Raw genomic sequence first — 14,940 nt, forward strand, 5'->3', positions numbered from 1 at the left:
CTAATAAATTAACTATACACTTTATCGAGAAAGTTGAACTAAAAAGGATATTCTAATGATACAACTATGAAATAAATATATGTTAATTCAAGTTTATTAACTAATAAATGTTTCAATATGCAGAGAAGATGATAATATTCATATTAATTCAAGAAGATATAAAATTATCTAAACTATTGGTCAATTAAATTAAATAAAAAAATTGACAAAGATTTTTTTTTCCTAAGGTTTAATATTAATATACCTTTACTCTGTGGCCTGATAAACCTGAAGAGAGACATCAGGCTAGGAAATGCACTTGACGCACAAGACAGAGCGTCGCGAGGATGAGTCATCGAAGATACGAGAAACCGGTTTGTCGCAGTACCAAAGACCCTTCTTTTTTTCTTTTTTCCTCTTACCTACATCTTTCTTTTTCTATTCCGGTCGAAACCCTCGTCATCAGAGTCGTCGAATCAGAGTTTAAACTTTAAAGGCGGCGCCGCGCACCGATTGTCACTTTGTTGTCGAACTGATTCGTGCCGCTTTTATACCGGGTGTTCGAATGTATTTTCACATAATCAAAAATGTACTTGACAATACAACTCATGAATTTATTTCTTTTTCTTCACTTTATTTGCCATATTTATATTGTATATTTTGTTATGTATATATTTTAAGTATTAAACAAATGGAGATCAGTATGCACTCAAGTCTGTCTGAGTTTACACGAAATTGAAATGTGTAAATCAATTTCACTTAGGTAAACATGAGGAAAATCAAAGTTTGCAAAATAAAAAAATTATAAAATATTAATATCAGTGCTATATGTAGCTGATGCCATTTCAGAATATTTGAGATGGTCTTGGTCATCGTATATAGTCCAGCAAGGGTGCAATTAAAAATAGGAGTAATAGAAAATCTAACCTCCCACTTTGAACGAAGGTTTATTTTATGTAAAATTACACGGGGATTCCAGAAAAACTATTTGCAGGCAAAAAAAATGTACGCATGATTGAGTTTTTTTGTTATAAACAATTTTTTCCCCACGAGAATCGACACATTTTCATTAACAACTTTACAGTTATGCAAAAATCGACGATACTTTATAGGACATTTTTTGTTCTTTACCGTCTAACGAAGATTTCTGTCACCTCACTTTTCTTATTTTCCGCCTATTTTTTGAGATATTCGATCTCAAAAAATGAAAAAGAAGGTGCTAACTATTTTACAATTATCATATTTGTCGGTATTACAGAATTCTTTCCAATCGATCTCAAAACGATTTCTTAGCGTAATATCGAAAAATTCAATCGTTTTTTCCCCTATGTTTTACATGATTGATTGTCAATTAAAGACTTTTATTCGAAATTTTTTTCAAATTTTTTCGATCTTATAATGTATAATTTTACATAAAATAAATCGCTAATTTAGTTGCACCCTTACTGGACTAATAGTTAACATGTAACTAATGCTTTAATCCACTTTTAACTAGAACCCACCCAGATAAATTCATGACGCCATTATGATAAGCTTATAAATTAAATTAATTGTTTCCAGAAAATTAATAATTAATCAAATGTTCTGTAAAACTTGCATCAACTTTCCTAAAGTTATAATCACTTTAGATAAAAATAAATTTAATTTAGAAAAGGTTTCGTGTTTAAGTTTTTTCTCTACAGAGCTGATAATACGAAAACTTGATTTTTTATTTTGAAATTTTTGAAAATTTTATCTATAAATAAATGAATTATAAAATAATCATGTTTTGATGTAGTAAATAAAAAAGAATTATTCAACCATTTAAAATTATAACAAGTCATTTCATTAATTTTTTTTCAAAGCAATAAATCTGTAATGTTCATTAAATTGATTGAATGAAAAAAAAAATTTCGTAAAATAAATAGATCCAAAGTAAGATGATCCTTATTTACGACTAGTACTCCGTATACTCTTTCATGCTTTATGGGTAATTGAACCGAAAAAGGTACAATTAAGATACAGAGATTGGTTACATGAGAGTTAGAGTCAGGCTTTTTAATGTAGGTCACAACTATCGCGACTGCAGGAGGCTGGAAAGATGAGTCTTGTGCTTGTTAAATGTTGTATAAGATCCTGAGATCGTGCTCAAGAGACGGTGAAAATCTAGGTCTTTCCTACTCTACTAATGATTCTTAAAATACATATAGAGAATTGTCGCTGTGAAACTTGAAATAAAAACAAATTCCAGGATAGCGATTAAAAAGCACCGCTGTGAATTAGAGGGCTTTCATTAGACAAATAGCCAAGAATTTTTTATAAATATTTATGTAAATAGTTAAGGTAGTACCCATTGGGAATACAGGAGAATATGTCATATAATGAAGTAGAGGAGAAAGAGAAAGAACAAGAGAATAGTCGCGTCGTGATGGCGCCGTCCATTTGTGTCGCATTGTTTCACGCACTGTTATAAGACTTATGTTAAGAGTATGGTCAAAATATATGTCTCTCATTCTGTAAACCATTGATATCAATCTAACATTTAGGAATTATAGTGGAAAGTAATCAAGTGCAATAATGAAAAAAATCCATTTTTCTAATTTATTATAATTATTATTTCTAAAAATGAATTTAGTCAGTGAAGAATTTAAGATTGAAATAATTGATTAAGTAAACATTATTTGCAATTTAGTGCATAGTACATTTAGTAATGTTAATAACTTGATCAACCAAGCTACCTCAATATGGAATTTCAAAACCCGTGAATCACTGTACACTTTTGAGGAATAATTAATCATTGATGTATCAAGATGAAATAACTGAAGTGGAAACAGATGCTTTTGGTGTCTTTATACATAAAGTTTTTTTCCACAATATGGAGATATTAAAATGTTTTTATTTGCTTTTTCTTTGAATTCCACTTTAACGTGCAATTAAAAATTTCTAATATTCAAGTAGCATAGAAATGAGTTCTCGTCATATTAACGTATGAGATAATTAAACCGCTTGGAATGGCCGAAGAGAAGGTCGTTTCTCTTAAGTTAGTAAAAGCAAAAAGTTTAGTCTCATGGAGAAAAATTCCGGGGATGCTACTGCCACGCTAAGACTTCGAAGGGAGTAAAAAGGATAAGAAAACAAGCTATCGCGGTTTCTCACACTCGGTAGAACAAAGGAACAACGTTGGAAACAATCAGCGAGATTAATTTTTTTTCCTTTTAACTAACAGAACTCAGCGGTAGTGAGAGTGAAACAAAATGTACCTACTGCGAGAAGTTGAGATGTAGGAGAGAAGAAGATAAATCATGTCGAGAGTGACATTTTACATGAAGACTAAGAGAAAGGTCGATATAACGTCTTACTCCCTAGGAGTTGCATGATATAGTCATTAATTTGATGAAAAAATCTTCAAATATTTATATAACTTGTTAACAATAAGACAACATACAGATAAGGCTGAATTGATGAAAGAAAAATTTTAAAAAAGAAAAATCTATTTCTCTCAATAATGAATCGAAAAGATTTCCTTTTAACTAAAGTTGGCAGTAGTGAATTACAAACTAACAGAGCATTTGAAAAGTTCTCAAAGTAAATCTCTATGTCAAGAAACAATCTAATCATTATTAACGTCGTAAGTAACTATCATTACTTTACTACTTTCATTTAGTTGTAATTAGAACTTGTAATAAGTATGCTTTTATAAAAATTGGTTTACCAACTGATGTCTGAAATATTTTTTTATAATTTTCAATTTAAATAACGATTTTTGATTATGCCGTGATGTTAAATATAAATAAATTTAATTCTTCAACAGTGTGAATTCTTCTGAATTTTATTTTTTATCACCTACGTATGATGATTGAATGACTTGAAAATCCATCAGTTCATCTATTGGTATTACATCATCATAAATAACTTTGATACTGTTTCGTTATCATTGCAATATTCTGAAATAAGATTTACTCTAAGAAATTATAGTAAATGGAAGTTAGTAAAATCATTGATTTGCCTCTTACTTACTTGCCTCATACTTTAATTATTATTATTATTATTATTACTGATATTAGTTGACAATAAATAGAACAAAAATTAATATGCTATGAACTTTCATTCTCTTCTATTAAGACGTTTTTTTCTGTATGAAGTAATCAACTTCAATAAAATTTCGTTCAAATAATGTTTGCATCAAACAGCACAACAATAGAAGGTTAGAATAGTTTTCAGAGTAAATCTTAGCATCTCAGAACAATCTAGACATTACTTGTATCTATTTTTATTTGAGACTTTATTGTAGTTATTCCGTGTATGTCCTATTCATTAGAATAGTCATCATTTTCTCATAGTCTTCAGCAATTGTTCTCTTTTAACTTTATTTTTTGCAATATACTCATGTTATCCCTATCTCTTCCAATTACCTGCTTGAATCACTTTGTTTCACCACTGCTCCAAAAAGACAAAGCAATAAACATAGTTTAAAAAAGAAAAAAATTCTTCTGTACGAGATTCTATAGTTTTTCGTTTTTTATTTGCAAGAATGCAATACTTTACTCTGTGATCAACGAAGATGATGTGTCCTTCTTTTAGTAAAGTTCTCTTTTCTCTAGTCCAAGAGACAAAACAACTGGCTATTTTTACGACACTCAACTGGACTTGGTTTTCCCAACAAATTGCCTCATGTTCACCAATACACTACTGCAATTAACAAAGTATACAACTGGCTATTTTTTTACTTATCTATCACAAGGACAAAGGGATTTCATAAAAACAAAAAATTGTGTTCAAAAGAAATAAAATATGAGAAAAAAAAATTATTAACATCGAGGTTTCAGTACACTTGGGATAAACTAGTAAAACCTAAATAATTGGTTAAATTGTATTTTAAAGTTTAAACTATAAAGTAATTAGTTTAAACTCATTATTTATATTGAAATATTTACTTTTAAAGTAATTATATAATAAAGAAATAACAAATGAAAGATTAAGAAATCTTATACTTGAGCTATTTTCATAATAAAAATAAAATAAGTTAAAATATTTTATTTTTGTAAAAATTATATCTAAATGTATTTCCTTGTAACTCTAATTACAAAGTGAAATACTTCACAACATTAATTAAAGTTAAGAAAGATTGCATTATATCAGTAATTACAATGATTTTTTCATAGCACTGTTTTAAAATGAAGAAAAGGCCTATCTTATTAAAATTCTCTTGGAAATGGTTGGTAATACTGTTTAAACGGAATCATTATACTAATATTAATGTAAAAAAAAAATTTTTTTAAGTAATATATTGATGAAAAGTCACAATTCTAAGAAATTTTAAATCCCTCAGGACTAAAAGATTCAAATAAAAGTTGAACAGATCTCACAGCGAGATTTTACCTGAGGATCTTCTTCGTGAGATTTATTACAGCGGTCTACTCTCGAATGGTTAGGGCGGTTAGGCAATACATTGGGAGAAGAGAATCGACAGGTAAAAAAAGAAAGAAGAAAACTGAAAAGTCCACTGAGATTCAGTTTTTAAAATCACGCACCTGGATTTTAATGGGCTGCGCCATTAAACTCTAAGGTATGTATGCCGAAAATGGTGAGTTCATTCGGTTATAGATTTCCAAATTTGAAAGATTATTTTCATCTCTCTGCTTATATCACATGAGGCGTCCAGTGTAAACCAGAAGTTGAGGTTGAGTCAGGTTAGGTCTAGGTAAGCAAAAAATGACGTGATCGAATCTACTGATCTGTGCTCAAATGACTAGGCTTGAGAACCAGAAAGAGAGAAAAAGAGAAAGATCCTTCACCTGTGAAACTTTACACCCAACTTCCGCTCTCCAAGATTTTCATATATCTACATTTTATATCTAACTTATCAGACTTTATAACAAGCTCAAAGGTCATAAAAGTGTTATGATAATTGAGTTGAATTCTTTCATCAGAAATACACACTTTCAACAGACTTTTATTGAATTTATTAAATAAAAAATTTAAATTTCTATAATTAGCTTGGAAATAATATTAAACTATTCTTTGTATTTTAAATCAAAAATAAAAATTCTCCAAACGATGAAGAGAATTACAGTTTATGAAATGATTGAATTGATTATATAATTATTAGTATGATTTATAGAGCAAGTTTTTAACTACATTGTTTTATAATGACTTCTGTCTCTCTAGATTGATTTCTCAAGGCTGTTAACAACATCCCCAACAACTTCCGCCGTATTTATTCGCACTTATGTTCAACGGATGTTGAAAATTATTTTACTTATTCATTAGATATTTAAGAAAAAACCTTAGGTTCTAGTTTTCTATCAAGTCAAAGTAAAGAGAAGTTCTATCTTAGTGCTCGATATAACGATAATAAGGCCGATATTTATCGATACTATTCAAGTTTAACTGTTTCTCGATAATCCAAAGGATGTTATTCATGTCTATAAATGTATGTACTGAATGTGGACTTGAAGTAAATCAAGATGAAGAACTCAGACTTGATACAAGTATTTATTTTATCCAACAGCACATTGCTTTTGCCTCTTATCCGACTTGACTTTTCTAATTTTTTTGTCATCGATCAAAGGGAATACGCGGCAATAAACCGGCATGGTGACTACTTACAAACACGACCATGTAAAGAAGAGAGAGTGCAATTACTAATTACTTTCATGTGTATATATCTAACCTGGTGCAATTATCATGGAATGCATGGAAGTAGAGCTTCTCTTAAAAATTTATGTGATGAATGACCAATTAGTAGACGGGTCAGCACTGTGACTTACCTGAAACAAAATAAAATCAATGAATACTTAATATTTAATCAATTAAAATAAATTTTCAAAAATTTATATTTATTTTAAAGTGACTTTTCATGTTGTGTTATTTGAATGATTTCTTTTAAAAATATATTTATTTCACTCTAAGGAGTTCTCGTTAAATTATTATTTCACACAACACCTACTCTACAAAGTGTTTGGCAACAATCCAATCTTCTACATCGTGTACCCATCGTTCCGCAACAATAAAATCGGAAATAATCGTGTGTCGTCAGCAACATCCATCTCAATAAATATTTTCAAAAGTTATATACCTTCTAAGCATTACTCATAATTAATTTATAGTACTATCTTCACGATAAAAGAATAAATAGCCGTCGAATACATGTTTCAAGGCAAAAGGTACTTTATAATAAACTTGAAACTAAAAATTTCACATACTTTAAAAATTGAAATAAATTTACATCATTTTCATACCTCTTTAGTTTGTATTTACCACTCACATCTGATAATATCGGTAATAATTAATTGAATATTTTCTTTCTATCAATTGATTATGCTGAAATTTGTACACTGCAAATCTCGATTTTCAAACACGTGTTGTTTTTACACATTTAAGTGTGTTAAAAATGATGTTGCCCATTTGATTAACATTGTAGTCATTTTTAATACACTTAGATGTGTAAAAACAACACGCATCAAAACATCGAAATTTTTAGTGTGTGCAATGGAGACAGGAGATAATTTAAGGTTTGAAATGAGGCCAGGAATAAGCTTTTGCTCATAGTCGGATATAATCGAGTGATAACGCCTTGTCCAACGATCCCTAGTGCCATGACTAGTAATTGGCTATACCGGATGTTGTACCAAAGCATTTATGCATCATATACATCCATGGACAAAACACGGATTGGTTGGCGCGTGATTATCGCAAATTACGTTTTCGTACTAGCAATTCCGTGTATGATTTGAATGCGCGTGGGTTATCTTGTGCGTGGGTGACTTGTACAGTTATCCAAACATTCACCATCATATCCAACACTACAATCTATAGTTCTATAGTTTTGTTACATCGTCCAATAATCCATGCAATGCTCACACAAAGTCTCCAGGGTATTAACGTGTTGTGTGAATCATCGATTCTCTCTTTTAACTCCTCCACCCTTGCTTTTGTCTACGCTTTTATGCCGCATTTAAATTGCGAAATACGTACGAATTTCCGGGATTAAATCGATACACACGACGTTGTTGGAAGAATATTAAAAATAAAAAATCTCTTTAATTTTTGTGTCACCTTTTTTTTTCATTTAAATTCATTGCAGCATAAAAATGCGATTGTGGGATATTTATTCATTTGTTGAGCAATCGAATATTTGGATTTTTGATTATTGAATATTATGATATTAATATTATTTAATATGGGACAATTGAGATGTTAATTTTTATTGGTTTTTCTACTATTGCCCAATAAAAGATATATAAAGGTAATTATTTTTGACTAAAAAAGTACGCATTCATATTTTTTTATTGGACTATAATTTCTGAATATTAAGTTCATGGAATATAAAAAATAAATTTATTGAAGCCATAGTAACAATTTTTTTTAAATAAAATCTATAAAAAAATAAACAAAATGAATATAATAATTGATATTGTATTGGCAAAAATTTTATCAACTATTAGTAGGATAATAATATGAGTGTTTATAAATTTAATGATGGTTAACTTTCTTCTTAAATATCTAAATGATCTAAACAACTTTATTTTGATGAAAGTAATTTAATTTAAAAAAAACGAAACTTACCAAAATAAATCTAAGACAGTTGTAAAATTAAATTTGATTCAAGATACAACAAAAATAAAATGTGATCAATGAAGTTAACAAAACTTCCAAGTATTTTAATTAAGAGCTCAATATTACATGATTTATGAATTTAACGATAATCAAGAAAAGGAAGTGGCAGAAGGAAATCTTTGCCAAAATCCCCACCTAAGATAAATTCATTCATGATCTGATCTTGAGTAAGCATCAACTGAGTACACAAATCTTCCCTCTTTGCCGTTTACTTGTTTTCTCCTTCAAACTTTGTACACTAGCTGTTGGGCACCGACAATTTTCAATATAAATACACGTGTTCGTACGCATTCACTGTTGGCCATTGAAGTCATCTACATCATGAGAATACGTAATGCTTAAAAATATCGAGAGAAGAATACAAAACATCCCTCGAGTGACATAAGTACATAAAAAATACTTTTACAAATACAAATCGTCATAAAAAGAAAGTATTAAAATTTTATTCGCGTATAAAAAATTTTTAACACCGATAAAACAACCTATAAAAGTCACAAAATTAATTAAACAAAGTGTAAATGAATTTATTACCAGAATTTGTCATTTAACCTTTATCTATGTAAGATTAGCTTGAAATTAATTACCAATTGATATTTCAGGAGTTAAGCGGTTTAATGAGATAACATACTAACAATATAAATGGATTGTTTGACAATAATAAGTACTTACATAAGATTTCTTATTGCAAAACATGTGGCGGAACCACGATAGTTTATTAAAGAAAAGACAAACATAACAGATAAGTCTAGAAGTATAGAATCGAAAGCTAATATGCACTCGTAGCAGATTTTTTTCTGTTATAAACACAAGAAAACTTGTTATAATACTCTTCATATCAATCAATGTTATCCGCTCAGAAACATTATACGCATAGATAATTACAACAAAAATCTGTCAATCAAAATCTATTGAATAATCTCTTATATGAAAAATTATCATAAAGTTATATCGTACGATGCAATACGTCATATATGTCTTAATTATTGTTTAATATCATTCAAAATAAATAATTACCTAAAATTATTTAGAGCATTATTTTATCTATAAAAGTATCTTGATTTTGTTTATTAATTATTTATATATATTTATTAATTCAAAAAAGAACTAATTTAAGCAGCAAGAGCTTTAATATTTCTGTAATCAATTAGTAATATAGAATAAATTAATTTCAATAGTTTTTTGAACAAAGAAAAAGTATTGTAGTTAATGAAGAATAATCCAACCTAATTATACTGTTGTTATCTGTTGAAATATTTTTTTTAATGAAATAAAAAATTTTTTATAAAGATACTTGAAAAAATTCCTAATTTGTTAGTCGATTTTTTGTGGAGCAACCTTTAAAAAAATAATTGGAGTTACAAGGGAAATAAAGTGATTTTTTTTCAACAATATATTTGATTATTTTTTATTCTCCACTCCTCGGTTGAGTTTGTTCATTTTTTCACAAGTATTGCATAGGATAGTACTCTACTCCCTTTGGCTACGGAAGAAAGAGTAAAGAGATATAACAGTCGACTATTTTAACCGTGAAATAACTCAGTCTGCATGGCGAGTCCAAGCGAATTGTAGGTCGCACAAGAGGTGAAAGAGAAAGAGCGGAAAACCAGCATGATATGTAGCTACTAAAGATAGAGCACCTGAAACAACCGTAAAACTTCGTTCTTTTATCTTTTTCACCTTTTCTTTTTTCCCTTCCTTGATTTTATATTATATATGTATGTATAAAATTCACATAACATATTGGCAGTAGCTTTAAGCAGATTGCTTGAAAATAAAGTTCGGAAAATAAATAGGAAAATATAAAAAATGGAATAAATTTTTCCCTTATAATATAAATTCTATGAAATGACTTACTACTACTCTAATGACCTTTTAAGTAGAAAAAAGCCGTCTCGATAAGAATAATATATTACTCGTTCAGGAAACTAATTATACCCATTAATTAGAGAATCGTTAAATATAGTTTTTTTCAATTTTTATAGATACTTTTATAAGAAGATTTTAAGAGAATATTATTTCTGAGAAGAGAATAAACTTTTAATAAGAAATAACGGTTTTAACACACTATCACAGTTTTTAATCGACATCGATATGTCATCTGACTTGCAACTCAATCATTCGTCAGACAAGATGTGTCAGTGTCATTAATTTTAAAGATGCTCAGAGACTTTTGGAGTTCGATTGAAATCGATAAGAAGATAAATTATTCAGTCAAATCATCGGATTAGTTTTGTCTATTTTATTTGATGTGTCACTCTAATTTTCTCTTATTTTATTTTTTACTCCAAAATGACTTTCAAAATATTTTTTATCGTAAAATAAAAAACATTATTAAACATGATTAATTGAGCATTGATGTCTATCGATTAATTAATTATAATCTAATCAAGCACAAACTTTTATGATAATTGATAAGATTTCTTCGTTTACGTAAACTCAAAGTTCCGTGTGGTTTTTATAAAGACTAAACCATACAAGTAGACGTTTCTCAGTTAATATTAACAAATCATTTATTAAAATCTGATTGTTTGTATCAGAGTTTTATTTTTGTCAAATTACAAAAAAAAAAATAAATGTTTAATTAAATTTGAATTTTCACGTTTCAATAAAAGATTGAAAAATCATTGAGACAATAATCGCATCGATTTCTTGACCACTTTGGAGCTATTTCAGCTGATGAGAATCCCTGCTATGATTATTCGAAACTCTGGTGATGAGAAGAAAAAATATGTGGATATATGTAAGTTAGGAGAACAATTTTGTGTTCCATGAAACTGATGAGGGTCTGTTGTTACTTCTTCTCGAAGAGAAAAAAGAAAGAAAAGAAAATGATGATGTATGGAAATCGTTTCTTCCATTAACCTGCAACGAGGGACGTTTTGTATTCTATTTTTGAAACGTAAATGATAGCTCGCGTGACCACCAACAGCTTTTATACTTTCGTAACATTCTCACTACTCAACAATTTCTGTGTTTATGGATAAATATTAAATACTTCCGAATTTTTTCGAATATAAAATGTTGGAAAATTAGAGTAATTACATACAATTAGGAGTAAATAAAAAATTAAAATACATTTCTTCTTCTGATAAAATTTAATTATACATCAGCATACTTGATAAAATTGTATTGTTCAGTAAGTCTAAACAAAAATGGTACCAATGTTTATGTTTTCAAATGTTCATCAGCACTTTTACTATCGACTTTTTCTATTATCACTACATTATCTAAATCTTCTGGTTGAAAAAATAAACAAAAATGAACGAGAATCACTTTTAAACCATCCTTGAATATCATCATGTACCCGGTATCCTATCTAAAAAGACGTATCCAGAGAAGTATCGTTAGCACGTACAAGTGACAATACTATGTACTCGAACATGTGCACAAAGCAAACAGTAAGATGATAAAAGAGAATTGCATTTACGGAAGATTCGAATCGAGTAGTCACAGTCATCTTTATCACTTGATAAGAGTCCAAGTTTTTTCTACAATGATTATTGTATTGTTGCATTTTTTTATACTTAGAAATATTTACATAGAACAAATGTATCATGAAAAATATATTGAAAAAAATTTTTTTTTACATAATTTATAATTAAAAACACTGGAAAAATAAAGTTTTAAGAACATTTTTTCAATGCCAAGCTAAAAGAATGGGTAACAATAACAAAATTTAAAAAAAATGAAAAATTCTTAAATTGAACAAAAGGGCGGAAAATCAATCATAAAAATGGTTACAACAATATTTTTTCAAACGTGTATTGGCATGACTTAAAAAAATGGTAATGAATTTCAAAGTAACTTTCACGATTGACTAGAGTCAACATTTAAAAACGTGCTGAGCTATGAAAAAAAAAAATTTATGCAACACGCAGTTGTCATTATGCTGCATAATCGTGAATAAATTTCCGTCGCAGTGGGGTTTCGTTGTGTTGCACACGTGCTGCGACACCACGTACATATTGGCATAAACCGGAGTTGAATAACGGGTCCAGGTATAACCGGTAGGAGCCGAGTAAAGGACACTATCGAATTCGTATACATTATTGTGTCATGGAGTGTTTTCAGGTTTGCAAAAAAAAATATATATATATCTTAAAAACATATCTAAAAAAACGGAGAAACCTGTAGGAAAGAAAGAAAATAAATATTTCAGCTCGATGTAAAATAATTAAGTACACAAAAATGAAATATCTAAAGTAATGTGTCAAAATTTAGTAAGAACATTCATTTAAATTAAAATTAAATCATCTTCAGTAATATTTATATTTCAACACTCCTAATGCGTTTCGGATGAATCAGCCGATTTGTACAGAGAGGATTTCATGGAAACGTACCTGCAAACTTCCCCGACGTCACAAGTCAAGTCCAACACGCGGTTGATTAACGATCTCGCGTGTTAAGTTTGCTTGACCGATCGTAATTTAGCTCAAGACTCACGAAGACTTCCATCTCGTGAGTTTCCGTTATTTTCATGACTTCTAAGAAGTGAAAGTTGCTAAATTATCAACAAAATATTTCAATAACAATACTAGTAAGTGATAGTGGCAAAATTTTCATCAAAACGTGTGATAATTCATCATCTTAAGTTCTAACATGACTTACATTTTGGTTATTTGCCTAACATTTTAATGATTAATTAATCATTAATCTAACAAAGAGGTAAATGACCATATTTCCGTCATCTCTATTTTACATAAGCATGTGTAACATGTTTTTTAGATTTACATGTTTATTTTTTATAACGCAACATACAATATTGACTTAATTATAGTTCTACAATATATGTTAATTTATATGTTGTGACATTTTTTTCGCAATAAAAAAATGATTTAAAAAATCAAATTGTATAAATGGCATTACACATATTAATAGTACTTTGATATATATGTATTAAAGATTAATTGTTAAAATAAATTTTGGCAATTTTACAACATAATAAAGATTAAAATATAATAACAATGCTGTTAAAATAAATTACGAAAATGTTTTCAAAAAATCATTTTAAAACTCTATTCATTAAATTTAAAAATTAAAAAAAAGTACTTCAAGTTACCTGATTCATAATTTATCCAAAAATAAAATTTTTTTCTTATCTTTAAAAAGAAGATTTAATCGACCAGAAATTTTTCTTCCAATCAACGGTTGAAAGACTATTCAGATTAAAAAAATTAAAAATTTTAATAAAAAAAACTGTTTAACAAACATTTAAAATATTAACATTACACTTCAAATACATGAAATTTCTTTAACATTAAAACAAAATATGCGATAAAATACATTATGATTAGAAGCTATCCAACTCCTTAGATAAATTGTCTAAAATATCAATCCTTCAATAATTAAATGATCATTTGAATCTATTGTCTTGTACACCATCAATGAGACAATTTTCCTTTCAATTGAGTTTAGCTTACTCAGTAGCTAACTCTACTCCAACTCAACCACGACAACCCGTTATATCTTCAATCTTACAGACAAGTCAGCATCCCACATCTGTTGCCTGTTGCCCCCAAGCAATCTGAGACTCAGAGGAGTACGAGTAAGTAAAGTAGTAGCGGAAAACCAGCTCAGGACAATGAAGTCAAGCTTTAAGAAAACGAAGAAGATGAAGGAAAACGAATAGTTGCTCTAGTTGTACACAGTACTTTACTTAAAATAGTAACCATATTACATTTATTTTTATCTTCTATTTTATAAAGCAAGGAAAAGTAATCGATGATGATGTAAAGTGCAAATTGAGTGGAATAGTGGACAAGAAGTATCGGAAAATAAACATTCATTAGAAAATAGCATTATTAACAGCTTTTTGATTTGCATTTCATTTATCTAGAAAATTATTAAACGTATCTATATTATATTATGAGAAGTAATTGATCAAATAATTTGTTAATCATCAAGTAATTACTATTATTAACTTCATTAAATAATTTTTCATTACATGTTTTAGACGTTTTTACTTACAATAATTATTAAAATTTGATAACAACTGTAATTAAATTGAACTACTTTCAATTATTAAATAATCAAAATTTATATTAATTACCCTAAGCTGTATCAGAGTAATATCTTTCAGAGAAACTGCTTTGATTAAACTTCGAAAAATAGTACGAATTTTGCTAATTGAAGCTTTATGATAATATTAAAATAAATTCTAAAGAAAAAATGTGGAATGAAAATAATAAAAATTAACATAAAAGGAGTAAAAATGATATTTGCGCCGTCTTTGTACTAAGGAAAAAGATTGTATTGACTACAAGCTCGGTAGAGGATAAAATCTCGCTCAAGAAAATAAAGAGAATAAAGTTGATTTAAAAAAAAGTTTGAGAGTGGGGGTGGGAAGCTAAAGTTCTCGGTAAA

General features: G+C 28.5%; 1 protein-coding gene across 7 annotated transcripts in view; it reads right to left on the reverse strand.

Moving 5' to 3' along the window:
- The window catches only part of scalloped (TEA domain transcription factor 1 homolog scalloped), a 90,030-nt gene that overhangs the window by 62,707 nt on the left and 12,383 nt on the right, over positions 1 to 14,940 (reverse strand). For 5 of the 7 annotated variants that reach the window (XM_035089136.1, XM_035089137.1, XM_035089132.1 and 2 more), the window contains one exon: positions 6,632 to 6,728. The exons of the other annotated variants lie outside the window; for them this stretch is intronic. In XM_035089136.1, the coding sequence (XP_034945027.1) occupies positions 6,632 to 6,656 (25 nt within the window). In that variant the 5' untranslated portion in view covers positions 6,657 to 6,728. The remainder of the gene's footprint in view (positions 1 to 6,631; positions 6,729 to 14,940) is intronic. 7 annotated transcript variants of the gene reach the window in all.

This window comes from Chelonus insularis, unplaced genomic scaffold, assembly GCF_013357705.1.
Source record: "Chelonus insularis isolate UGA/USDA-ARS -01 unplaced genomic scaffold, ASM1335770v1 contig_63_pilon, whole genome shotgun sequence".
NCBI classification, from domain to species: domain Eukaryota; kingdom Metazoa; phylum Arthropoda; class Insecta; order Hymenoptera; family Braconidae; genus Chelonus; species Chelonus insularis.